General features: G+C 46.4%; 1 protein-coding gene across 2 annotated transcripts in view; it reads left to right on the top strand.

Annotated features, from left to right (window-relative positions):
- The window catches only part of DHRSX (dehydrogenase/reductase X-linked), a 293,745-nt gene that overhangs the window by 66,205 nt on the left and 202,371 nt on the right, over window positions 1–25,169 (top strand). The window contains exons 1-2 of one of the 2 annotated variants that reach the window (XM_030926232.1): window positions 5,876–5,975; window positions 22,058–22,165. In XM_030926232.1, the coding sequence (XP_030782092.1) occupies window positions 22,150–22,165 (16 nt within the window). In that variant the 5' untranslated portion in view covers window positions 5,876–5,975; window positions 22,058–22,149. Of the gene's footprint in view, window positions 1–5,875; window positions 5,976–22,057; window positions 22,166–25,169 lie in introns of those variants that run through there. The other variant, XM_030926231.1, reaches the window with a different exon arrangement.

Genomic DNA, 25,169 nt, shown 5'->3' with positions numbered 1-25,169 from the left:
CATCATCTTGCTCTGTCACCCAGACTGGAGTGCAGTGGTGCAATCATAGCTCACCACAGCCTCCACCTCCTGGGCTCCAGTGATCCTCCCATTTCAGCCTCCAGAGTAGCTGGGACTACAGGCGAACATCACCACATCTGGCTAATTTATTTTTATTCTTATAGAGATAGGGTCTTGCTCTGTTGCCCAGGCTGACCTCACGTTCCTAGCCTCCAGGGATCCTCCCACCCTTGGCCTCCCAGAGTGTTGGGATTACAGGCATAAGCTACCAGACGTGGCTGCCTGTCACCTTTCAGGAGTCCTTGTCAACTTCTCTCCTGAGAAAATACAGTCTTGGTGGGCGCCTTTGAACTGAGTATGTAAACTTGTAACTTCTCCAAGGCATACGCATTCTGGATACAACCCTGCTCTTTAACCTGTTCTGTCTGATTGATGACAGCTCGTCATTGCTATATTCATTATTTCATTGTGAGCGAGACCGAACGTTGTTTCATATGCTTATATTTTATTTCATATATCCAAATTGCATCTTCATTTCCTTTGCCCATGGGGGGAGGGCTGGGATTTGGTTAGAAGAGCTCTTTATAGACAAAAAAGCAATTCCTTTATCCGTGGGCTGCCAATTTGTCATTGGCCTTTGGATGTTATTTGAGGCACTTTTGATTACATAGAATTTGAACATTTTTATGTGATCAGGTATATAGTTTTTCTTCCAAAACTTGTGCTTTTTTTTTTTTTTTTTTTTTTTTTTTAGAAAAGCCGTCTTCAACATGAGATTACATGTATTTTTAACTTTCTGTTGATACATAATGGTTGTACATATTTGTGTGGTACATGGGATATTCTGATACATATGACTCTGATTTCTTTATGACTATTTGTTCACATTTATGGTCTGATGATCAAAGCAGGGTGTTTAGGGTATTCATCACCTCCAACATTGATTATTTTTCTTTGCTTTTTTTTTTTTTTTTTTTTTTTTGAGACAGAGTCTCACTCTGTCACCCAGGCTGGAGGTGCAGTGGCGTGATCTCGGCTCACTGTAACTTCTGCCTCCTAGGTTCAAATGATTCTCCTCTCTCAGCCTCCCAAGTAGCTGGGACTACAGGTGTCTGCCACCAAGCCCGGCTAATTTTTGTATTTTTAGTAGAGATGGGGTTTTACCATGTTGGCCAGGCTGGTTTCGAACTCCTGACCTCAGGTGATCTGCCTGCCTTGACCTCCCACAGTGCTGGGATGACAGGCGTGAGCCACTGCGTGCGACCCCATTGATCATTTTCCTTGTGCTGGGAACGTTTCAAATCTTCTAGCTACTTTGAAATATCCAATATATTCTTGTTGACTGTCGTCCCTGTACTGTGATATCAGACATGAGAAGTTAGTCCTTTTATTTAACTGTACGTGTGTACCCATTAACCAACCCCTCGTTATCCTCTCCGCCTCCTTTGCAGCCTCTGGTACCTGTCATTCGATGGCGATGGTATCTTTGTTTGTGTTTGATACAGGGTCTCCCTCTGTTGCCTAGGCTGGAGTGCAGTGGCGCCATCACAGCTCACTGCAGACTCAAACTCCTGGGCTCCAGTGATCCTCCCATCTCAGCCCCCTGAGTCATTGGGACTATAGGTACTCCCACAACACCCAACTACTTTTTTTGATTTTCTTGGAGAGATGGGGTCTTGCGATGTTGCCCACGCTGGTCTGGAACTCCTGGGCTCAAGTGACCCTTTCTGCTCAGCTTTCCAAAGCACTGGCATTATAGGCGTGGGCCACTGGGCCTGGCCTCTATTTGGATTATATCTTAAGAAATGACTACGACAACCACCCCGTTTCCGTCTACTATCTGTACGATTTAATTTTTACACACTTGAACCACTGCTGGTTTCCTTCGCAGCGAGCTGTGTGTGTAGAGACCTGTTATTTTTGTAGCTTCCCAAAATCTTGGCTGCCCCCGAGGTCAGCCCTCCAAGTTAGACTGTTAAAATTAGGACAGTGAGCTGGGAGAGTTCTAAACATAGCTCAGGGCCTGGAAGGGAACCGTCTCTCATCTCACCCCACCAACATCATGCATTTTGCCAACTGTGTAACCCTCAGAGACGTCGGTGACCTTTCTTCTTGCTTGACTTGTGTGGTTAACTACAAACAAACCCGGCAGAGAGCAGCTTTGCCTGGCCTTGTTGAGCTGTGAGGCTGCAAAACTCCCCGAACTCAGGAGGAAAGAAAGTAGCAGACAGCAGCATTTCCACGGTGCAAAGGCTCACTCTCCTTTTGGTTTTCGTCTTCACCTTTTATTGAAGTTCCGGGGTCCATGTATAGGATGTACAGGTTTGTTACGCAGGTAAACATGCACCATGGTTCTCTGCTGCAGAGATCAACCCATCACCTAGGTATGAAGCTCAGCATCCGTTAGCTATTCTTCCTGATGCTCTCTCTCCCCCGACCTCACCCCTCAACAGGCACCACTGTGTGTGGTTCCCCTCCCTGTGTCCATGTGTTCTTATCATTCAGCTCCCACTTATAACGGAACAGGCCGTGTTGGGTTTTCTGTTCCTGCGTGACTTTGTTGAGGATAACGGCTTCCAGCTCCATCCATGTCCCTGCAAAGGACATGATCTTGTTCTTTTTTTATGGCTGCATAGTATTCCACAGTGTCTGTGAACCACAGTTTCTTTGTCCAGTCTATCATTGATGGGCATTTGGGTGGACTCTATGTCTTTGCTACTGTAAATAGTGTCACTATCCTTCATAACTTGCGACACATCCAGCAGCTGTCCAGACAGGAGCAGCTGGCATGGGGTGCCCAGTCACGGCTGCTGCAGCTGAGATCAAGTTGCAGCCAGAAACAGCACTAATTCTGTGATGCCAGAGGCAGATGCACTGGCCATCTATGAGTCCGCGATGAACACATGATGAAAAGATGATGGGGGCTGGACCGGGCGCACTGCCTCACTCCTGTCGTCCCAGCACTTTGGGAGGCTGAGGCAGACAGATGACTTGAGGTCAGGAGTTCGAGACCAGCCTGGCCAACATGGTGAAATCCCGTCTCTACAAAAGTTACAAAAATTTGCTGGGTGTGGTGGCACGTGCCTATAATCCCAGCTACTCCAGAGGTTGAGGCAGGAGGATCCCTTGAACCCGGTAGGCGGAGGTCGCAGTGAGCTGAGATTGTGCCACTGCACTCCAGCCCGGTGACAGAGCGAGACTCCATCTCAAAAAAAAAAAAAAAAAAAAAAAAATGGGAGGTGAGAGCGATGACATCTGTGTGCAATTGGGCTTTAGTCGGGGGCTGGGAGGGATTCTCAGTACAACAGAGCAAAGTCATGGAGACAAAATTGGGGAGGGAATGCACGTGGCTCGTCCATCCTCCTAAGGAGCTCTCTCCCACCACTCCTGGTGCGTCTTTCTTTTTTTCTTTTGAGACAGAGTCTGTCTCTGTCACCCAGGCTGGAGTGCAGTGGCGCAATCTCGGCTCACTGCCACCTCCGCCTCCCAGTTTCAAGTGACTCTCCTGCCTCAGCCTCCCGAATAGCTGGGAGTGCAGGCACCTGCCACCATACCTGGCTAATTTTTTGTATTTTTAGTAGACATGGGTTTCACCAGGCTGGTGTTGAACTCCTGACTTCGTGATCTGCCCGCCTCAGCCTCCCAAAGTGCTGGGATTACAGGTGTGAGGCACCATGCCCAGCCCCTGGTGTATCTGTGTGTGTGTATTTGTTCAAGCCTCCGCTTGTGTGTCTGTGTGCGTGTGTATGTATTCAAACCTCTGCTTGTGTGTGTGTGTGTGTGTGTGTGTGTATGTGTGTTCATCAGGGTGTTAGGGTTCAAATTAGGTTCCCATAAAAAGATTAATTGGAGTCTTAACCCCAAGTAACCTGTGCATATGACCTTATTTGATGGTAAGTTCATTGCAGATGATCAAATTAAGCAAAGGCCACTAGGGTGAACCCGGATTCAACATGACTAGTGTCCTTATAGAAAGGGGGATGTTGGCCAGGTGCGGTGGCTCATGCCTCTAATTCCAGCACTTTGGGGGGCTTGATATGGTTTGGCTGTATGTCCCCGCCCAAATCTCATCTTGAAGTGATCTCCACATGTCAAGGGAAGGACCTGGTGGAGGTGATTGGATTATGGGGGTGGTTTCCCCCATGCTTTTCTCGTGATAGTGAGGGAATTCTCACAAGATCTGATGGTAAAAGTGTGTGGATTTCTTGGCTCTCTCTCTGTCTATCCTGCCGCCATGTGAGATATGCCTTGCTCCCCTTCTGTTATGATGTGAAGTTTCCTGATGGCTCCCCAGCCATGCAGACCTGTGAGTCAATGCAACCTCGTTCCTTTATAAATTACCCAGTCTCTGGTATGCCTTTTTTTTTTCCTATTTTTTTTCTTTTCTTCTTCTTCTTCTTTTTTTTTTTTTTTATTATACTGTAAGTTCTGGGATAGATGTGCAGAACGTGCAGGTTTGTTACACAGGTATACACGTGCCATGGTGGTTTGCTGCACCCATCAACCCATCATCTACATGAGGTATTTCTCCTAATGCTCTCCCTCCCCTAGCTCCCCACCCGCCGACAGGCCCCAGTGTTTGATGTTCCCCTCCCTGTGTCCATGTGTTCTCATTGTTCAACTCCCACTGATGAGTGAGAACATGCGGAGTTTGGTTTTTTGTTCTTGTGTTAGTTTGCTGAGAATGACGGTTTCCAGCTTCATCCATTGTCTCTTCAAAGGACATGAACTCATTCTTTTTAATGGCTGCATAGTATTCCGTGGTGTGTATGTGCCACATTTTCTTTATCCAGTCTATCATTGATGGACATTTGGGTTAGTTCCAAGTCTTTGCTATTGTGAATAGTGCCGCAGTAAATACACGTGTGCATGTGTCTCTATAGTAGAATGATTTATAATCCTTTGGGTATATACCCACTAATGGGATGGCTGGGGCAAATGGTGTTTCTAGTTTTAGATCCTTGAGGAATCGCCACACTGTCTTCCACAATAGTTGAACTAATTTACACTCCTAACAACAGTGTAAAAGTGTTCCTATTTCTCCACATCCTCTCCAGAATCTGTTGTTTCCTGACTTTTTAATGATCGCCATTCTAACTGGCGTGAGTTGGTATCTGATGGTGGTTTTGATTTGCAGGAAATGCTCACTGTTTTTAGAAATATTTAAAAGAGTCTCTGGGCCCCTGCACGGATTTCCCAGAGCTCCTTCTGGCTGCCTGTGTTTTGTGGCAATTTGCTCACTCGTCGTAAACTGAACTCCCTGTGTCTTTCCTCAGAGGCTGGGACGTTTCTGACTGTATTCGTTTGTTCTCATGCTGCTCATGAACACTTACCTGAGACGGGGCAATTTACAAAGGAAAGAGGTTTAATGAACTCACAGTTCCACGTGGCTGGGGAAGGCTCACCATCATGGTGGAAGAGCTAGGGATGTCTTCTCTTACACGGTGACGGGCAAGAGAGAGAGAGAGAGCGTGTGCAGGGGAACTTCCCTTTTTAGAGCCATCAGATCTCATAAGACTATCACAAGAACAGCATGGGAAACACCTGCCCCCTGATTCAATGACCTCCCCCCAGGTCCCTCCCACAGTCTGTGGGAATTATGAGAACTACAATTCAAGATGAGATTGGGGTGGGGACGCAGCCAAACCATGTCACTGACTTTGTCTCTGGGTCTTAGTTTTGGCTCAGTCCTATAACCCACCTAAATGCAAAACCTATTTCAAGAATGGTGTCGGTACTTCTTTCTCAAGAAAACATCAGAAAAGCAAGCTGGATGTTTTCAGGGGTGGGGGAGAAAGGAATCACGGACTGCCGGTCATACCCTCCAGGCGAGAACTTTTGGTTCCTTTTCTCTGGGTATCCCTTGGGCTCAGCGTGGAGACATAGAAAGGAGGTAACTCTGAGATGAGTGGCGCAGGCTGCGGGGTGGTGTGCCACGGACAGCTGAGCTCAGAGCTTGGAGGAGCACAAAGCAGGCAGGTTCCTTTCATGTCACCACTGTGCCTGTTGGGATGGGAACCGGTAGAAGCTGAGGGTCATTGGATGGAGAATGTGCCCACTGGGGCTGTTCCAGGGAGCGCGAGCAGGGGAATCCTCATTTCTTTTAAGCTGTTCATTCTCTTCCTCTCTCTCTCTCTCTTTTTCACTTGTTTTGCTCTCTCTTTCTCTCTTTTTCGTTTCTCTTTCTCTTTTTCAGTTCTCGCTCTCTCTCTCCCTTTCTCTTGTTCACTTTCTCTCTCTCTCCCTGTCATTCAAGCTTTGAAGTTATAAAACTCTCAGTGCTACTTCTCCAAAGGGCAGCTACCATGTAGAAGGGGTAAAGGTCTTGAAGAAGGGACCCTTTAATGTTTTCTTGCAGAACGGTTTTCCGTTTTAATTTTACGGTCCAGAAACAAGACTCAAAGACTTAAACCTGTTGATGTCGTTTTTCACGCTGTTGGTACTTTTGTTAATGTCTCGCAGAGCGGAACTGTGTTTCAGTGTAGAGTCATCCACGTGTTCGTTTAGATATGGTCATCTGTTTCCCTATATGGCTGTCATTTTTCCCTGTAAACCAATTTTATTTCCATCTTTACTAACCAGGGCATTTTATTTCTGGGGGAGACTATATAATTCCTGACTTTAGATCTCATCATTCTCAGTGCTTCCTCTCTTGATTTGCTTTTGCTTTGCAAGGTGGTTTTATAGCTCTTGACAAACATCTGCCACATGTCTAGTAATGACTGTTTTTTTCCCTTGAAACCAGAATTTTTTTTTTTTTTTAACAAGATGCATTCAAGAATTCCTAACATATAATGTAGACATAAGCTGGGCTCCTTTGATTGGACTGTTCATTTAGGGACTTGGGGTTCTACCAATTTTGTTCACTGTTTCTTCCCACCCTGGCCCTGACACTCCCTATTGCAAGCTGTAAGGACATTAAAGTCCAGCGGATTCGTCCATTCTGGCACTGCTATAAAAATATCCCTGAGGCTGGGTAATTTATAAAGAAAAGAGATTTCTTTGGCTCAGAGTTCTGTGGGCTGTACAGGGAGCATGGACGCTTCTGGTAGGTTTCTCGGGAGGCCTCAGGAACCTTACAATCACTGAGGAAAGTGAAGGGAAAGCAGGCACGTCTCACACGGTGGGAGCCGAAGCAAGAGAGAGAGGAGGTGCCACACACTTTTAAACAACCGGGTCTCGTAGTCACTCACTCACTTTCATGAAAATAGCACCAAGAGGATAATGCAAAACCATTCATGAGAACCCCCACCCCCGCCCATGATCCAGTCATCTCCCACCAGGCCCCACCTCTAACACAGGGGATTACAATTCCACATGAGATGGGGTGGGGACGCACATCCAAACTATGTCATCTAGTTTGAAATGGGTATCCTCAGTTAGGACCCACAGCCAATGGTTTCTCCTCATCTCTCCAAGAGGCTGTGTGGACTCTTCACTTCAACTCCGTAAAATGCAGAGAGAACTGCTGATGGATTAAATCTGTTGGCCCAAACTGTCTGTCCAAACTGTGTCATCTAGTTTGAAATTCATATCCTCAGTGATGACCCAGGGCCAATGGTTTCCACTCACCTCTCCAAGAGGCTGTGTGCACTCTTCACTTCAGCTCCGTAAAATGCAGAGAGAGCTGCTGATGGAATAAATCTATTGCAAAAAAAACTGTCTTGGGCTGTGCCTCAGAAAGGGCTAAGATTTCCAGCCCCACCTCAGGGACGGGGACGAGGACCTGGGAAGTGTTATTTGCATCTTTTCTTAGTCCCATTCAGGCTGCTACAACAAAAATATCATAGCCTGGGTGGATTATAAACTACAGACATTTATGGCTCACAGTTCCGGAGGCTGGAAGCCCACCATCAAGGCACGCAAGATACTCAGTGTCTGGAGCGGGCTTCCTGGTTCGTAGATGGTACCTTCTCATTGTGTCCTCACAGGGTGGAAGGAGTGAGGAGCTCTCTGGGGTCGCTTTTATAAGAACACAAATCCCATTCATGAAATTGGTGCTATTACTGTCAGAACTGTGCCAGCACCATCTGGCTGTCCAGGGGGAGATGATTTCCAGGAAACCGCGATTCGCTAATTTGCATTTGGGTGGGAAACCGATGAGATTCTTGGATTGTACATCCTGACATTGGGAGAAAATGACTTGGAGGGTGTAGAATTATTTTTTGGGGGGCTGGGCGTGGTAGCTAAAGCCTGTAATCCCAGCACTATGGGAGGCCGAGAGGGGCAGATCACGAGGTCAGGAGATCGAGACCATCCTGGCGAACACGGTGAAACCCCGTCTCTACTAAAAATACAAAAACTAGCCGGGCGAGGTGGCGGGCGCCTATAGTCCCAGCTACTCGGGAGGCTGAGGCAGGAGAATGGCGTAAACCTGGGAGGCGGAGCTTGCAGTGAGCCGAGATCCGACCACTGCACTCCAGCCTGGGCGACAGAGCGAGACTCCGTCTCAAAAAAAAAAAAAAAAAAAAAAAGAATTATTTTTTGGGTCTAAGTGGAAGGTTTAGACCAGACCAGTGGTCCCCAACCTTTTTGGCACCAGGGACCCGTTTTGTGGAAGACAGTTTCTCCATGGGGGATGGGGGATTCTTTCAGGATGATCCAAGCACATTGCACTGATTGCATACTTTATTTCTATTATGATTCCATTGTAACATAGAATGAAATAATTCTACAACTCACAGTAATGTAGAAGAATCAGTGGGAGCCCTGAGCTTGTTTTCCTGCAGCTAGATGGTCACATCTGGGGCTGATGGGAGACACACAGATCATCAGGCATTAGATTTTCATAAGGGGCATGTAACCTAGATTCCCTCCCATACACAGTTCACAACAGCTTCTCAATAGCACTCCTGTGAGAATCTAGTGCCGCTGCTGATCTGACAGGAGGTGGAGCTCAGGCAGTAATGAGAGCTACGGGGAGTGACTGTCAATACAGATGACGCTTCGCTTGCTCACCCACCACTCACCTCGTGCTGTGCGGCCTGGTTTCTAACGGGCTACGGATCCGTCCTGGGTGGGGGGCCTCTGGAATAAGGGATCACACAGAACCAGATAGTCTGTGAGCTTCTGCTTGGCCATGTATTCCTGGGAGTGTAAATGATACAGCATCTTTTATTTTTATTTCTTTATTTTTGTGGATGTGGAGATGGGGTCTTGTTATGTGGCTCAGGCTGGTCTTGAAATCTTGGCCTCGAGCAATCCTACCACCTCGGTCTCTCTCCCAACATGCTGGGATTACAGGAGTGAGCCATCACCCTGGCCAATGCAGCAGCTTTCATGCTCATTCCTGGACTTGTATTTGCCCTTTGCCCCCACCCCTTCTTTTATTTTATTTTGTAGACAGAGTCTCTCTCTGTCACCAGGCTGGAGGGCAGTGGCGCGATCTCAGCTCACTACAAACTCCGCCTCCCGGGTTCACGCCATTCTCCCGCCTCAGCCTCCCGAGTAGCTGGGACTACATGTGCCAGCCACCACGCCTGGCTAGTTTTTGTATTTTTAGTAGAGATGGGGTTTCACCATATTGGCCAGGATGGTCTCGATTTCTTGACCATGTGATCCGCCCGCCTTGGCTTCGCAAAGTCCTGGGATTACAATCCTGAGCCACTGCGCCTGGCTGTGTTTGCCTTTTAAAGTCTTGGAGCATCAACTGCTCCTGAGGGACTGGGATGAGAACCTAGCAAGTGTTATTTGTAGTTTTTCTTAGTTCTTTCAGGTTTCTATAACAAAGACACCATAGATGGAGTAGCTTAAACGACAGATGTTTATTGCTCACAGGTCTGGAGGCTGGGAGTCCAAGATCAAGGCAGGGCAGATGCAGTGTCTGCTGGGGACCCGCTTCCTGGTTCATAGACGGCACCTTCTAGCTGTGTCCTCACATGGTGGAAGGGGACGAGGGAGCTCTCTGGGGTCCCTTTTATAAGGGGCATTCATCCCGTTGATGGAGCCCCACCCTCACGACCTCATCACCCTCCAAAGACCCCACCTCGTAACACCATCACCTCAGGGGTGAGGACTGAACGTAGGAATTTTGGGAAGACACACACGTTCAGTCCATAGTCCATCTGTCTTGCCCTTTCAAGGAAGGGAGTGTCAACCTTTCATCTCTGATTGACTCGTCAATGGATGGGTGAGCTGATTCATTCAGTCAGTGAACATTGATGGGGCACTTGTCTTAATGCCTGGCACCTGGTCAGGCAATGGTGTGCAGAGAGTTCACAGCAAGGCATCTGTCTTCAGTCATCATTGGCCGTCTGTGGGAGGCAGGCTGGGCATCAGCCCGGAGAACCATGGAGGCCCGGTGTGTGATGTACCCGTGTAGAATAGATGAAGGCTGCTTTCCTATGGTCACAAGCAGAAAGGTGCATGATTCGACCCCCCGTGTTTGAGACAAAAAAACGGAATGAAAATGGCACTCCCATTGCACAGGGGACCCCACTGTACAGGGAACCTCTTCTACTGGGGGGTGACCTCCTGCACACATGTGACATTAGAGAAATATAAGAAGTCAATGCATATTTCCTGGCCTCAACTTAAATTCGTTATATTCTGCAGATTCATGAACTGTGATAAAGATACTTTTTAAAGAAATCTAATGAAAATACCAGTGGGAAACAGCAGTCTGATGTTAAATAACACAAATGATTGCCTCTTAAAAGTTACACGTTTATTCATTGTCAGTTGTTACTGCACTAGGCAGAGCTTTCTTGTCAAATTAGTATGAAATATCTTGTTTGTTTGTGCAAATTAAATATGTGTTTGGAAGGCTGTGTTGACTGAGAAAATGGTTCATTATAAAAGGATAGTAATTGATGTCCACTTAGATTTAGAAAATACACAAAGCCACAGAGAAGGAAATTAAAATTATTCTTCTGTCCTCTCTCTGCAAAAATTTCAGCCATCACCTTAAAATATTCCCTCTGTTTTCTTTGGGGATTCCAATTATGTGTAGTATGAGATTATTTGAAATTGTCCACAACTCCTGGAAGCTCTATTTTTTAAAACTCATTCTTATTTTCTTTTATTTATTTATTTTGAGACAGGGTCTTGTTCTGTCACCCAGGCTGGAGTGCAGTGGTGCAATCATAGCTCACTGCAGCCTCAAGCTCCTGGGCTCCAGTGATCCTCCCACCTCAGCCTCCTGAGTAGTGGCAGATTCAGTGGCTGGTGGGGACCCACTTCCTGGTTCATAGATGGCGCCTTCTTGCTGTGACCTCCCATGGTGGAAGGGGTGAGGGAGCTCTCTGGGGCCCCTGAGGTAAAGACACTCATCTCATGCTTCAGGTTCCATTCTCATGACCTCATTACTTCCCAAAAACCCCACCTCTCAACACCATCACTTTGGATTTTTAAAAATACATATTAAAAATATGATTTTACATATTTTATAAAATTTAATGAAATATGTATTTTATATATTATATAGCATATACAATATACATATTTTGTATTTTTAAAATTTTATAAAATATAAAATTATATATTACATATAAATTATATGTCATATAAAAATATATTTTTAATATTAATTACAATATAAATTTATTATATAAATATGGAAAATTAATTTATTATATAAATATATGATACATATTTATGTAATATAAATATATGATACATATTTATGTAATATAAATATATGATACATATTTATGTAATATAAATGTATGATACATATTTATGTAATATAAATGTATGATACATATTTATGTAATATAAATATATGATATGAATTTATTATATAAATATGTTTTTATATATTATACAATATATAAAATACATATTTTATATATTACACTTTTATAAAATATATTTTTAAATTTATATAATTTTAAACTTATAAAATTTATAAAATATATTTTATAAAATGTATGTAAAATTTATTTATATATCAAAAACGTTATATATATATATATAAAAGAAACTTTTTTTTTTGCGTAGAGTGCTGTGAACAGATTTTCTGGGTAGCATGTATGCTATGAAATGGGGACGTTTGGGAACCTCTCTTCTGGTCCGTTATGTGTTAACTGTGAAGTTTGCTTCTTTGCCTTGGTTTTTTTTTTTGAGACGGAGTCTTGGTCTGTCGCCCAGGCTGGAGTGCAGTGGCGCGATCTCGGCTCACTGCAAGCTCCGCCTCCCGGGTTCACGCCAATCTCCTGTCTCAGCCTCCCGAGTAGCTGGGACTACAGGCGTCCGCCACCACGCCAGGCTAATTTTTTGTATTTTTTAGTAGAGACGGGGTTTCACCGTGTTCGCCAGGATGGTCTCGATCTCCTGACCTCGTGATCCGCCTGCCTCGGCCTCCCAAAGTGCTGGGATTACAGGCATGAGACACCGCACCCAGTCCTTAGCCTTGGTTTGATGTGACAGATGAGGACTGACTGTGTGCTCAAGATCATGAGGTCAGGAGTTCGAGACCAGCCTGGCCAACATGTGAAACCCCCATCTCTACTAAAAATATCAAAAATAAATTAGCCGGGCGTGGTGGCGGGCGCCTGTAATCCCAGCCACTTGGAAGGCTGAGGCAGGAGAATCGCTTGAACCTGGGAGTTGGAGGTTGCAGGTTGCAGGTTGCAGTGAGCTGAGATCATGAGATCATGGCTTTGCACTCCAGCCTGGGCAACAAGAGCAAGACTCTATCTCCAAAAAAAAGAACAGGCTATTGCCTGCTTTCTGTGCGTTTTGTTTTTGACAGTCAGAGCTGTGACATATTTCATCCATGTAAAGACGAGAGCATGTGGTGGTCCTGACGTTATACAGGCAGCCTTTCCCACTGCATACAATGCATCCTAAACCTGTTCCCCCGCATTTTAACCAGGGACAAATGGAGGCTAAGTAGGTAAGGGGTGAAAGCATGATTTGCAGCGAGAACCATGGGAAATGAGGTTCTTGGTTGCCACGTTGGGGGATCCCCACTCCCCTCCTGTCTCTGCGATAATCGAGTCCTGAAGATCTTGTATCTATAAAAGGAAGATTGAGTTGGAGCTAACGTTCCTGCCTGCAGTGCCATTCCGGAAACTTTTTGTCAAAACCTTAGCAGCCATAAATACGTCAGAAGAGAAGAGACTTTTCATTCATGTGGAGCATCTTCCCAGCAACTAAACCCAGGTGAAGGTAGCCATTCCTTCTAGCAGAATCAATCCTGAATGTGTGCAGATGCCATGGGGAGATCTTCTGCTATGTCACCCAGCAATCCCATTACCATTGTACTATAAAGACACATGCACACATATGTTTATTGCAGCACTGTTTACAATAGTGAAGACTTGGAACCAACCCAAATGCCCATCAATGATAGACTGGAGAAAGAAAATGTGGCACATAGACACCATGGGGCCGGGCACGTTAGCTCACGCCTGTCATCCCAGCACTTTGGGAGGCCGAGGCAGGTGGACCACGAGGTCAGGAGACCGAGACCATCCTGGCTCACATGGTGAAACCCCATCTCTACTAAAAATACAAAAACAAAATTAGCCTGGCATGGTGGCGGGTGCCTGTAGTCCCAGCTACTCGGGAGGCTGAGGCAGGAGAATCGCTTGAACCCAGGAGGCGGAGGTTGCAGTGAGCCGAGATTGTGCCACTGTATTCCAGCCTGGGCAACAGAGCGAGACTCTGTCTAATAAATAAATAAATAAATAAGAAAAATACTCCATGGAATACTATGCAGCCATAAAAAACGATGAGATCATGTCCTTTGCAGGCACATGGATGAAGCTGGAAGCCATCGTTCTCAGCAAACTCACACAGGAACAGAAAACCAAACACCGCATATTCTCACTCATAAGTGGAAGTTGAACAATGAGATCACATGGACACAGGGAGGGGAACATCACACACAGGGGCCTGTTGGGGGGCGGGGTCAAGAGCAGGGAGAGCCTTAGGACAAATACCTAATGCATGCGGGGCTTGAAACGTAGATGACGGGTTGATGGGTGCAGCCAACCACCATGGCACATGTCTACCTATGGAACAAACCTGCACGTTCTGCACACGTATCCCGGGACTTGAAGTAAAAAAAAAAAAAAAGAAATAGTATTTCAGTACAGTCTGAATTAGATATTAGATATAAAGGAGAACATATGTGCTGAGGGCCATTGGAGCCTGTTCTCTATATAAACTGATATTTTTGTTCTTTTTTTTGGTAGCATGTTTGGGCTTTTTCTGGAGTTGAACTTTTTAGATATCTGAAAAATAGCTGTTAATATTTCCGACAGAAGTAGCAAATTTTCTCCCAGCTCATTATTAATTTTTTACTTTGCTTATGGAGATTTGTTTTGTTTTTTTTTTTTTTTTGAGATAATGTCTTGTTCTGTCACTCAGGCTGGAGTGCAGTGGCGTGATCTTGGCTCACTGCAGCCTCCATCTCTTGGGCTCAAGCGATCCTCCCATCCCAGCCTCCTAACTTGCTGGGACTATAGGCACGCACCGCCACGCCTGGTTAATTTTTAAAATTTTTTGTAGAGGTGAGGCCTCTCTCTGTTTCCCAAGTGGATCCTGAGCTTCAGGCCTCAAGCGATATCCCCACCTCAGCCTCCCAAAGTGCTGGAATCACAGCTGTGAGCCACTGCCCCGGCCTGTTTTTTAATCACGTAGTTTTTTTAATAGTGAAGTTTATCTAACCACCTTTCTGAATTTTTGCTTAGGAAGCCTTTTCTTTCTGCGGAGGTTAAAGTAATGATTCCTGCTTTCTTGGAATCTTCTCATGGTTTAACTTTGTTTTTGTCTTGGAGTTCACTCTGACGCACACTGTGAGGTCTGGCTCTAATTTCGTCTCTTTCCTAATGTGGCTTCGCGTGCCCCAACACCATTTATTAAAACACCCATCTTTTGCCCCTTTTGTCGTATACCTACATTTCCACATGCAGTTGGCCTGTTTCTGGAAATTGTAGCCTGTTCCTTGCTCCATTAATGGCTGTGGCACCTCCCGTTTAATGATAGCGGCTTCTCAAATGTTTTCATCTCCTACAGGGCCGGTGTGTTCTCAGTCTTTATACATATCAGAATTTTCCTCTTTGCCGCCTCATTTGCAATTCTTTTCCCCGCAGCAATTTTAGAATCGACTTGTCCGGTTTGCCTAAAAGAAATTCTGTGAACTATTTTTATTGGATCACATCAAATTTGCATATCGACTTGGATCATTCTGACACCTTTAGGGTTGTATCAGTTTAGATCTTTTTCCCCCCCCTCCAACTTCTATTTTATTTTTTAAATTAAAAAAAATTTTTTTTTTTTTGAGATGGAATCTCGCGCTGTCACCCAGGCTGGAGTGCAATGGCGTGATCTCGGCTCACTGCTAGCTCCGCTTCCCGGGTTCAAGTGATTCTCCTGCCTCAGTCTCCCGAGTAGCTGGGATTACAGACGCACACCATGACACCCAGCTAATTTTTGTATTTTTTATTTTTAGTAGAGATGGGGTTTCACCATGTTGGCCAGGCTGGTCTCGAACTCCTGACCTCGTGATCCACCCGCCTTGGCCTCCCAAAGTGCTGGGATGACAGGTGTGAGCTGCTGCACCCGGCCTCAACTTCTATTTTAGATTCAGGGGGTAGATGTGCAGGTGTGTTCCCTGGGTATATTGCATGATGCTGAGGTTTGGACAGCAAGGATCCCATCACCCAGGTAGTGAGCATAGCACTCAATAGTTTTTCAACCCTTGCCCCATCCCTTCCTTGTCCCATTGAATTCCTCAGGGTTTATTGTTCCCCTCTTATGGCCATGTGTACTTGATGTTTACCTCCCAGTAAGAAGTGAGAACGTGTGGTATTTAGTTTCCTGGTTCTGTGTTAATTCACGTAGGAGGATGGCCTCCACTTGCATCTCTATTGCTGCAAAGGACATGATTTTATTCTTTTTAATGGGTGTGTAGTATTCCATCGTATAGATGCACCACATTTTACTAAGAATTGAATTACCATTTGAGCCAGCAATCCCATTACTGGGTATCTACCCAAGGGAAAGTAAGTCATTCTGCCAAAAAGACGCATATACTGTGTCTTCATTGCAGCACTATTCGTAATAGCAAAGACATGGAATCAGACTTAGGTGTCTGTTAACTCTGGATTGGACAAAGTTTGTTTTTTTTTTTTTTTTTTTTTTTTTTTTTTTTTTGAGACGGAGTCTTGCTCTGTCACCCAGGCTGGAGCGCAGTGGCACAATCTCAGCTCACTGCCATCCCCGCCTCCCTGGTTCACACCATTCTCCTGCCTCAGCCTCCCGAGTAGCTGGGACTACAGGTGCCGCCACCTCGCCCGGCTAGTTTTTTGTATTTTTTAGTAGAGACGGGGTTTCACTGTGTTAGCCAGGATGGTCTCGATCTCCTGACCTCGTGATCCTCCCGCCTCGGCCTCCCAAAGTGCTGGGATTGTGAGCCACTGCGCCTGGCCGTCTTTTTTGTTTTGTTGTGTTTTGAGACAGTCTCACTCGGTCACCCAGGCTGGAGTGCCATGGCATGATCACAGCTTCCCACAGCCTCAACCTCCCAGGCTTGCGTGATCCTCTGAACTCAGCCTCCCGGGTAGCTGGGATGACAGTGGTGTGCCACCATGCCCGGCTCATTTTTTTGTTCCTTTTTCTGTTTTGTGGAAATGGGACTTCACTATGTTGCCCAGACTGGCCTTGAACTCCTGGGCTCAAACGAACTGCCTGCCTTTGGTTTTCCAAAGTGCTGGGATCACAGGCATGAGCCACTGCACCTGACCCGTTTGGGTCTTTTGAGAAGCACACACCAAGAAGGAATGTGATGGGCCAGAGATTTACTAGGGAAACTCTGTGTGAAGGGTGAAACAGGCGCTGGCAGAAGACAGTGGAGGAAGGTTTTCAGATGATGGTATAGGTGCCCCACACCTGTGAAAAGAGAGAGGGAGAGGCATTGGGTAGAAGGAGCGTCCAGCTGGTTTTCTGATCATGCTGAGTCACTGGCTGTGAAAACCCAAAACCCTGAGGAAGCCCGATCTTGCGAAACATGTTGTCCATCTGCGGAGGCACCGGGTGGGTGGTGTCTGGTGACTGTTGCAACCTGCTGTCTGTGTGCGGGGGTGTCTGTGTGGGTACATACAGATTTCTCAGCTCCAATGCCAGCTTTCTGGTCCATAAGGAAAACACTAAACTCTTCTAGCTAAAGTTAGAAAGGCAGCAAGGATCCTTCTGCAATCTGTCACGCTTTTATTTCTTTCTTTATTTATTTAGAACCATGGTGGCATGACATTCTCACTGAGACCCAAGGGCATCTTTCCATGGCCTCGACTCTGCTTTTATGTTTTTACAGAGCGGCCCAAAGGTTTCCTGATAGAGGTTTTGCACACTGTCAATGACCAAGTCTCATTTCAGTGTTGCTGTTGTTTCTATATTATCAGCAGGATTGTCTCTTCCCATGCCTTTTTAAGCTGCCAGTTGTTTCTGTATTTATGGAAGCTATATTGATATTTGCTCCTGAATTTTCTGACAACCTTCCTGAATTGTCTTCTTGGATTTGTTTAATGTTGATTTTGTTAGTTTTTTCCTGGCATACCGTCATGTCATCTGCAAAGTATATTTTGACTCTCCCTCTGCAGTTCTTGTATCTGTTGTAGTTATTTATCTGACCACGTTGGATAATATCTCCAATAACATGTTAAATGATAGGGTGCACTCCTGGAATCCCAGCTCTTTGGGAGGCCGGGGTGGGAGGATGACTTGAGCCCAGGAGATCAAGACCAGTCTGGGCAACACAGCAAGACCCCATCTTTACAAAAAAATAGTAAAAAAAAAAACCGGCTGTGGTGGCTCTCACCTGTAGTCCCAGCTACTTGGGAGGCTGAGGCAGGAGGATTGTTTGAGCCCAGGAGGTTGAGGCTGCAGCAAGCTATGATTGTACCACTTCACTGCTGCCTGGGCAATGTAATGAGACCCCAGCTCAAAAAAAAAAAAAAAAAAAAAGCATCACAGAGAACAGGATGGATACGTGCTGCTTTTCTAACTTTAGCTGGAAGATTTTAGTGTTTTCTTTATTGACTAGGAAGTTGGCATTTTGGGGCTGAGAAATATGTATGTACACACACAGACACACCCTCACACAGACACATACTTATACACACACAGCATATATGCATAGTGTGTGTGTTCGTAATTAGGATTTAATAACATATTGCGATTTTTAAAATAAACTTAGTAAATTAAGAACATCAGTAGTATTTCCAAGTCCCTTAGCTTGGGTCACGAACATGGGAATGTCATTGTACAACTTCTACCTTCGGGTTACGAGGAATACGCCAGGAAACCGAAGTGTATGGAAAGCTTACGCTGCAGTTTTCTAGGTGGACATAACTTTTCATCGATTCATGCGTGTATCAAGCAAAATAGTAGAAGTCTTACTCACCGAGAGGATTGTTCACACGATACTGTCAACGAAATGTATGGGCTGACAAATAACACATTATATGTTGAAGAGCCTCCCCCACAGGCCCCACCTCCTCATTCCGTCACCCTGGCGATGGAATGTTTTCAACATAGGAATTATTTTGAGGGGAGAGGAGACACAGAATTTTACACTTGGGAAAGGCAACATGTAAAAGCAGCGTAGGCCTTTTCATTTTATTTTATTTTATTTTATCACACTTTAAGTTCTGCAGTACACGTGCAGAATGTGCAGGTTGGTTACATAGGTAGACACGTGCCATGGTGATTTGCTGCACCCATCAACCCGTCATCAATATTAGCTATTTCTCCTAATGCTCTCCCTCTCCTAGCCCCCACCTCCTGACAGGCCCTGGTGTGTGATGCTCCCCTCCCTGTGTCCATGTGGTCTCATTGTTCAACTCCCACTTATGAGTGAGAACATGTGGTGTTTAGTTTTCTTGTGTGAGTTTGCTGAGAAGGATGGTTTTCAGCTTCAGCCATGTTTCTGCAAAGGACATGAACACATCCTTTTTTATGGCTGCATAGTATTCCATGGTGTCTGTGTGCCACATGTTCTTACTCTAGTCTATCATTACTGGGCATTTGGGTGGGTTCCAGGTCTCTGCTATTGTGAACAGTGCCACAATAAACATACGTGTGCATATGTCTTTATAGCAGCATGACTTATAATCATTATTGCTATTTCAATTATCTTTGTATTTTTATAGATTCGTGGATATGAGTACACTTGTGTTACACGAATATATTGCATAGGGCTAATGTTTGGGCTTTTAGTGAGGCCATCACTCAAATAACGTACATGGCAGCCAATAGGTAATTTCTCATCCCTCATCCCAGCCCACCCTGTGACGCTTCTGAGTCCCCAGTGTCTATTATTTTATGCTCTATGTTGATGTGCACACATTATTTAACTCCCACTTAAGGGATAACATGTGGTATTTGACTGTCTGTTTCTGGGTCGTTTCACTTACGATAATGGCCTCCAGTTCCCTTTGTGTTGCTGCAAAAGACACAACTTCATTCCTTTTCATGGCTGTGTAGTATTCCATGTTATATAGGTGCCATATTTTAAAAAATCAGAATATCTGTTGGTGGACACTCAGGCTTTATGTTTTCATAAAGAACATTCCAAATATGTTGAAGAAAATAATCTCCTGAACAAAACTTGAAAAAGGTCATAGGTGTCTGTAATAATTCACAGAAAGCGACTTGCCTGACTTCCTGCCTACAAAATCCACTTTTCCCTCAGTCTTTCCTTCTCCGGGGAATTCATGCAAGTTCCCGTCTTGCATTTTCTCAGCCCCCAGTACAAAGACTCTTTCTTGCCCCATCGTGTCCCCGTCTCTGTCCTCGCCTTGTGATTTGTTTTTGACTTTCCACACGAGATGTCTGGCTCCCACCAGCACCCCTGTTGCCTGCACCTGTGAGACATGTTCTGAATCCACCAGCTGTCATACCACCTGTGCTGAACTGTGGCCGAGCTCCCCCGTCAATCCTGGGACTGCTGCAGGGGACCCCGATAGCCCTGTCTTCCTCCAGCTCCAGGGGATTCTCCAGGAATCTATCCCTTCGTTCCTTCCTGTGAAACATATCACAGACTCAGCTCAGAGCCCTGTGATGACGCTCGGTCTGCCAGAGAGAAGCTCACGAGCTCTGCGGAGTGCCCCTACACCTTCTTCCCTCCTCTCTTCCCTCTTTCCACGTGCTTAGCTCCAGCCAGCCAGCCGCCTTCCTCTTCCTGGAATATCCCAGGCATGCTAGGCGTTTGCTCTCTCCGTCACAACATCCGCTCAGGAGGCATCTACCTCTCCTCTTCTTCCTTTCCTCTGGGTTTCCTTTGAAGTTCGTTCATAACTGGAAGATGTGAGATCTGGAAAGTTGTGGATTATTGCCAGACACATCTGTGTATTTAGAGTGGATGGTGTCTTACCCAGGGGAACTACATCTCCCTGAGGCAGAGAACATGTTTATGTGGGTCTAGTTCGTTTCCCTGTGTGCTGGGCATGGAGTGTGGGCTGTACACATATTTTATAAAAGAAGAAGGGAAGGGTTGGAATACGGACAGAAGGAAGGAGGAAGAAAGGAAGGAAAGAGGGAGGGAAGAAAGAAAAGAGGGAGGGAAGGAAAGAGGGAAAGAAGGAAGGAAAGAGTGAGAGAAGGAAGTAAAGAGGAAGGGAAGGGAAGGTAGGAAGGAAAAAGTGAGAGAAAAAAGTGAAGAGGAAAGGATGGAAGGATAAAGGAAGGAAACAGGGAGGGAAGGAAAGAGGAAAAGAAGAAGGAAGGAGTGAGACAAGGAGGGATAGCATTAGGAGATATACCTAATGTCAATGACGAGTTAATGGGTGCAGCACACCTACGTGGCACATGTATACGTATGTAACAAACCTGCACGTTGTGCACATGTACCCTAGAATTTAAAGTATAAATATAAATGTATGAAAAAAAATATATGAAAAAAAGAAGGAAGGAGGGAAAGAGGAAAGGAAAGAAGTAAAGAGGGAGGGAAGAAAGGAAGGAGAAAGGAAGGAAGGAGAAAGGGAGGGAAGGAAGGAATGAAGACAGGAAAGAGGGAGGGAAGGAAGGAAAGAAGGAGAGAGGGAAGGAAGGAAGGAAAGATGGAGAGGAGGAAGGGAGGACAAATGGAAGGAGGAAAGAGAAATACAAATCTCTGTGAAAATGTGGATCGCTTGTCTTCAGCAGAAATTCCAGTGAGATGCTATCTGCACCTGTGCTATCAGCAGCTATGAAGCCAACTGTATTAACCCTGTCTTTTATTTTCTGTGTTCCGATGCGTGACTTCCGTGACCTGGTCAGCCCTAGAGACCCGGCCCCTCCCATGGCTGGCGAATACCCAGAGGTGGTGAACAACCCGTGTATGAGCCTGTCTTTCGTACGCAAACCCACCAATCCAGAATCCGCCCCCCAACCATCTCCTTTATTGGGCTTGCCTATTCCACGTCACTCTCCACCTGCCGTAACCACCCCAAAACCAGGTACCAGAGCGTCAGGGACAGCCGCTGTGCCCCAGAGCCTGCTGAAATCATTCACACTAGCCCGCTCTAAGCCTCCTCACCTGTTCCTTCCCTTGGAAACCACAGGCAAGCTCTTGTCCGCTTTGTCTTCCCACCTGACCAAACTGGATGTGTGCCCCTGTGTGGTCCTGAGTGGCGTGACACGCGCCTCCTCTTGGAACCTGTGAGTAACAAACCACTTGCTCAAGAGCAGTCTCCTGATCTGTTGGCCCCACCATGCCTACATCCTGATAAAGTCTACGTTTTACAACGCAAACGAACAAAGATGTCCTGCCCAGTGCTGCCCTGAGAGCAGAGGTTAGTTCAGGATTCTCACTCGCCTCTGAAAGGGTATCCATGCTGCAGACCTTTCTGCCGGTCACATGGACAGCATGCTCCAGCGCCTGCCAGGGACTCACGGGCGATGACAGGGGATTTATCAGGTGGTTTTTTATTGCGCTGTCATGACGCGAGGCTAATCCACTTTAATACATTCATGCCTTCTGAGCCTGTGGGAATTCAAGAGGAACAGAACCAGAAAGAATGGAACCGTCCCTCCCTTTGGCATCCTGCGTCTCTGGAGGCTTAATTCTTACAAATATGTGCTCTGCTTTGAAATCTTAGTTTGATGATTTTCTCTTCTTCTTTTTCAGGTTTCCCCCGACAACCCGACCGTGTCGCTATCGTGACGGGAGGGACAGACGGCATCGGCTATTCGACGGCAAAGCATCTGGCAAGACTCGGCATGCATGTTATCATAGGTGATGACTTTTACAGTGACTTGTGTTTTTTGTGTTTTGGGTTTTTTTTTTTTTTTTTTTTTTTTGAGGCAGGGTCTCAGTCTGTCAGCCCACGCTGGACTGCAGTGGTGCAATCTCGGCTCACTGCAACCTCCACCTCCTGGGTTCAAGCGATTCTCGCACCTCAGCCTCCCGAGTACCTGGTTTACAGACATGCACCACCATGCCCGGCTCATTGTTGTAGCTTTAGTAGAGATGGTGTTTCAGTACGCTGGCCAGGCTGGTCTTGAACCCCTCAGCTCAAGCCGTCCACCTGCCTTGGCCTCCCAGAGTGCTAGGATTACCGGTGTGAGCCACCATGCCTGGCAGTTGGTTGTGTTTTATACCTAATGTGAGCTACTTAGTTGTTCATTTAGACATGTATGCAAATGTTGATTTCCATATAGAAAATTCAGTCAGATCCAGAAAACTCATAAAGGTGATATTCAAAACCTGGAAAACGGCCAGGCGCGGTGGCTCAAGCCTGTCATCCCAGCACTTTGGGAGGCCGAGATGGGCGGATCACGAGGTCAGGAGATCGAGACCATCCTGGCTAACACGGTGAAACCCCGTCTCTACTAAAAATACAAAAAACTAGCCGGGCGAGGTGGCGGGCGCCTGTAGTCCCAGCTACTCGGGAGGCTGAGGCAGGAGAATGGCGTGAACCCGGGAGGCGGAGCTTGCAGTGAGCTGAGATCCGGCCACTGCACTCCAGCCTGGGTGACAGAGCGAGACTCCGTCTCACCAAAAAAAAAAAAAAAAAAAAAAAACCTGGAAAACACAGGAAATTGTTGTACAGTTTTGGAAATAGATATACGTGCTGCTTCCATATTGATCCTGTGTTTTTTTTCACATGGTTTCCTGGAAAAAAATAACCATGTATCTTTATTACTTTACTAGGGCTGCTATAACAAAGTATCTGAAGGAGACTGGAGGTTACTTCAAAAGCCAAAATTTAGTTTCCACAATTCTGGAGGCTGCAGGTTTAATATCACAATGAGGGCAGGGCTGGTTCCTCCTGTGGCCTCTCTCCTGGGCTTGGAGACGCCGTGTTCTCCCCGCGTCCTCACAGGGTCGCTTCTCTGTGTGTTTTCATCTCCTCTTCTCCTGAGATGTCTTAGTCCATCTCAGGCTGCTATCACAGAATTACCATAGCCTGGGCGGCTTATGCACAACAGACATTGATGCTCCCACAGTCCTGGAGGCTGGACGTCTGAGATCCAGGGCTGGGCAGGGCTGGTTCCTCCTGAGGCCTCTCTCCTGGGCTTGCAGGCGCCGTCTTCTCTCTGTGTCCTCACAGGATCATCCCTCTGTGTGTGTCTTTGTCCTCATCTGCTCTTCTTATAAGGACACCAGTTCGATTAGATCAGGACCCGCTCTAGTGACCTCATTTCACCTTAATCACCGCTTTAAAGACCTTGTTTCCAAACACAGTCACCTTCTGAGGTCCTGGGGTTTAGGACTTCAATTTATGAATTTTGTTCAAACACAACCTCCTGACAGAATCTGAACAGTTTTGCGGGATACTTGTTTTTTCTGCATCCATGCCCTGTAGACACTCGGTGTTTGATTTCTGCACTTCTTTTTGAAAATCTCTCTCAAAGCTCATCGTGAGCTCTGACTCCTCTTTAGGTGGGACCTCCTCAGGGTCTCCCTTCAACTGGGAACATGAGGACAGTTGGAATTAACCCATTCCACTATTGTCAGTGAAGGAGAGGGAGGAGGGAGGGGGAGGGGGAAGAAGAGTGGGTGGGTGAAGGAGAAGGAGGGGGGAGGAGAGGGGGCGGGGGAGGGAGGAGAGGGGGTGGGGGAGGGGAAAGGAGAGGGGGTGGGGAGGGAGAGGGGGAAGGAGAGGGAGTGGGGGAGGGGGAAGGAGAGGGGGTGGGGGAAGAAAAGGGGGCAGGGGAGGGAGAAGGAGAGGGGGTGTGGGAAGAATAGGTGGTGGGGGAGGGAGAAGGAGAGGGGATGGGGAGGGGGTGGGGGAAGAAGAGGGAGTGGGGGAGGGGGAAGGAGAGGGGGAGGGGGAAGGCAGGAGAGGGGGCGGGGGAGGGAGAGGGAGCGTCAATTGCGTACCTGGGGAAGTTTAAATCAGCTAGCTTAAATGATGTGTGGAGATGAGCTTGGAAAAATAAAAACCTTAGTGCGTATGATGCTCACTCTTGACACCACCTGAATTTTAATTAATTATTTTCAGACAGGATCCTGCTCTGTCAGCCCAGGCTGCAGTGCAGTGACGTAATCATGCAACCTCAAACTCCTGGCCTCAGGCAATCCTCCTGACTCAGCCTCACGAGTCGCTGGTACTAAAGGCACGCACCACCATGCCAAACTCTATTTATTTATTTATTTGTTTGTTTGTTTTTGAGACAGAGTCTTGCTCTATCACCCGGGGTGGAATGCAGCAACACGATCTCGGCTCACAGCATCCTCTGCCTCCCGGGTTCCAGCGACTCTCATGCTCCAGCCTCCCGAGTAGCTGGGATTACAGGCGCCCACCACCATGCCCTGCTAATTTTTGTATTTTTAGTAGAGATGGGGTTTCGCTTTGGTGGCCAGGCTGGTCTCACACTCCTGACCTCAGGTGATCTGCCCGCCTCAGCCTCCCAAAGTGCTGGGATTATAGGCGTGAGCCACTGTGTCTGGCCCCGGCTTATTTAAAAAAATATTATTTTGGCGGCTGGGTGCCGAAATCGCACCACTGTACTCCAGCCTGGGTGACAGAGTGAGACTCGGTTTCAAAAAAATAAACAAATTGTTCTGGAGGTACAGGGTCTTGCCATGTTGCCCAGGCTGGTTGTGGAACTCCTGAGTTGAGGCGATCCTCCCACCTTGGTCTCCCAAAGTGCTGGGATTACAAGTGTGAGCTACTATGCCTGGGCACCCTTTACTTTTAATGAAAGACTGTTATATGATGTCTGCTTTTATAAACATCATACTGTAGGTCTGGTTTTAGATATGCAGGATCATATTCACTTACGACTTTCCA

The sequence above is a fragment of the Rhinopithecus roxellana genome, chromosome 22 (genome assembly GCF_007565055.1).
Source record: "Rhinopithecus roxellana isolate Shanxi Qingling chromosome 22, ASM756505v1, whole genome shotgun sequence".
NCBI classification, from domain to species: domain Eukaryota; kingdom Metazoa; phylum Chordata; class Mammalia; order Primates; family Cercopithecidae; genus Rhinopithecus; species Rhinopithecus roxellana.
This window is presented reverse-complemented; position numbering and strand designations above follow the sequence as displayed.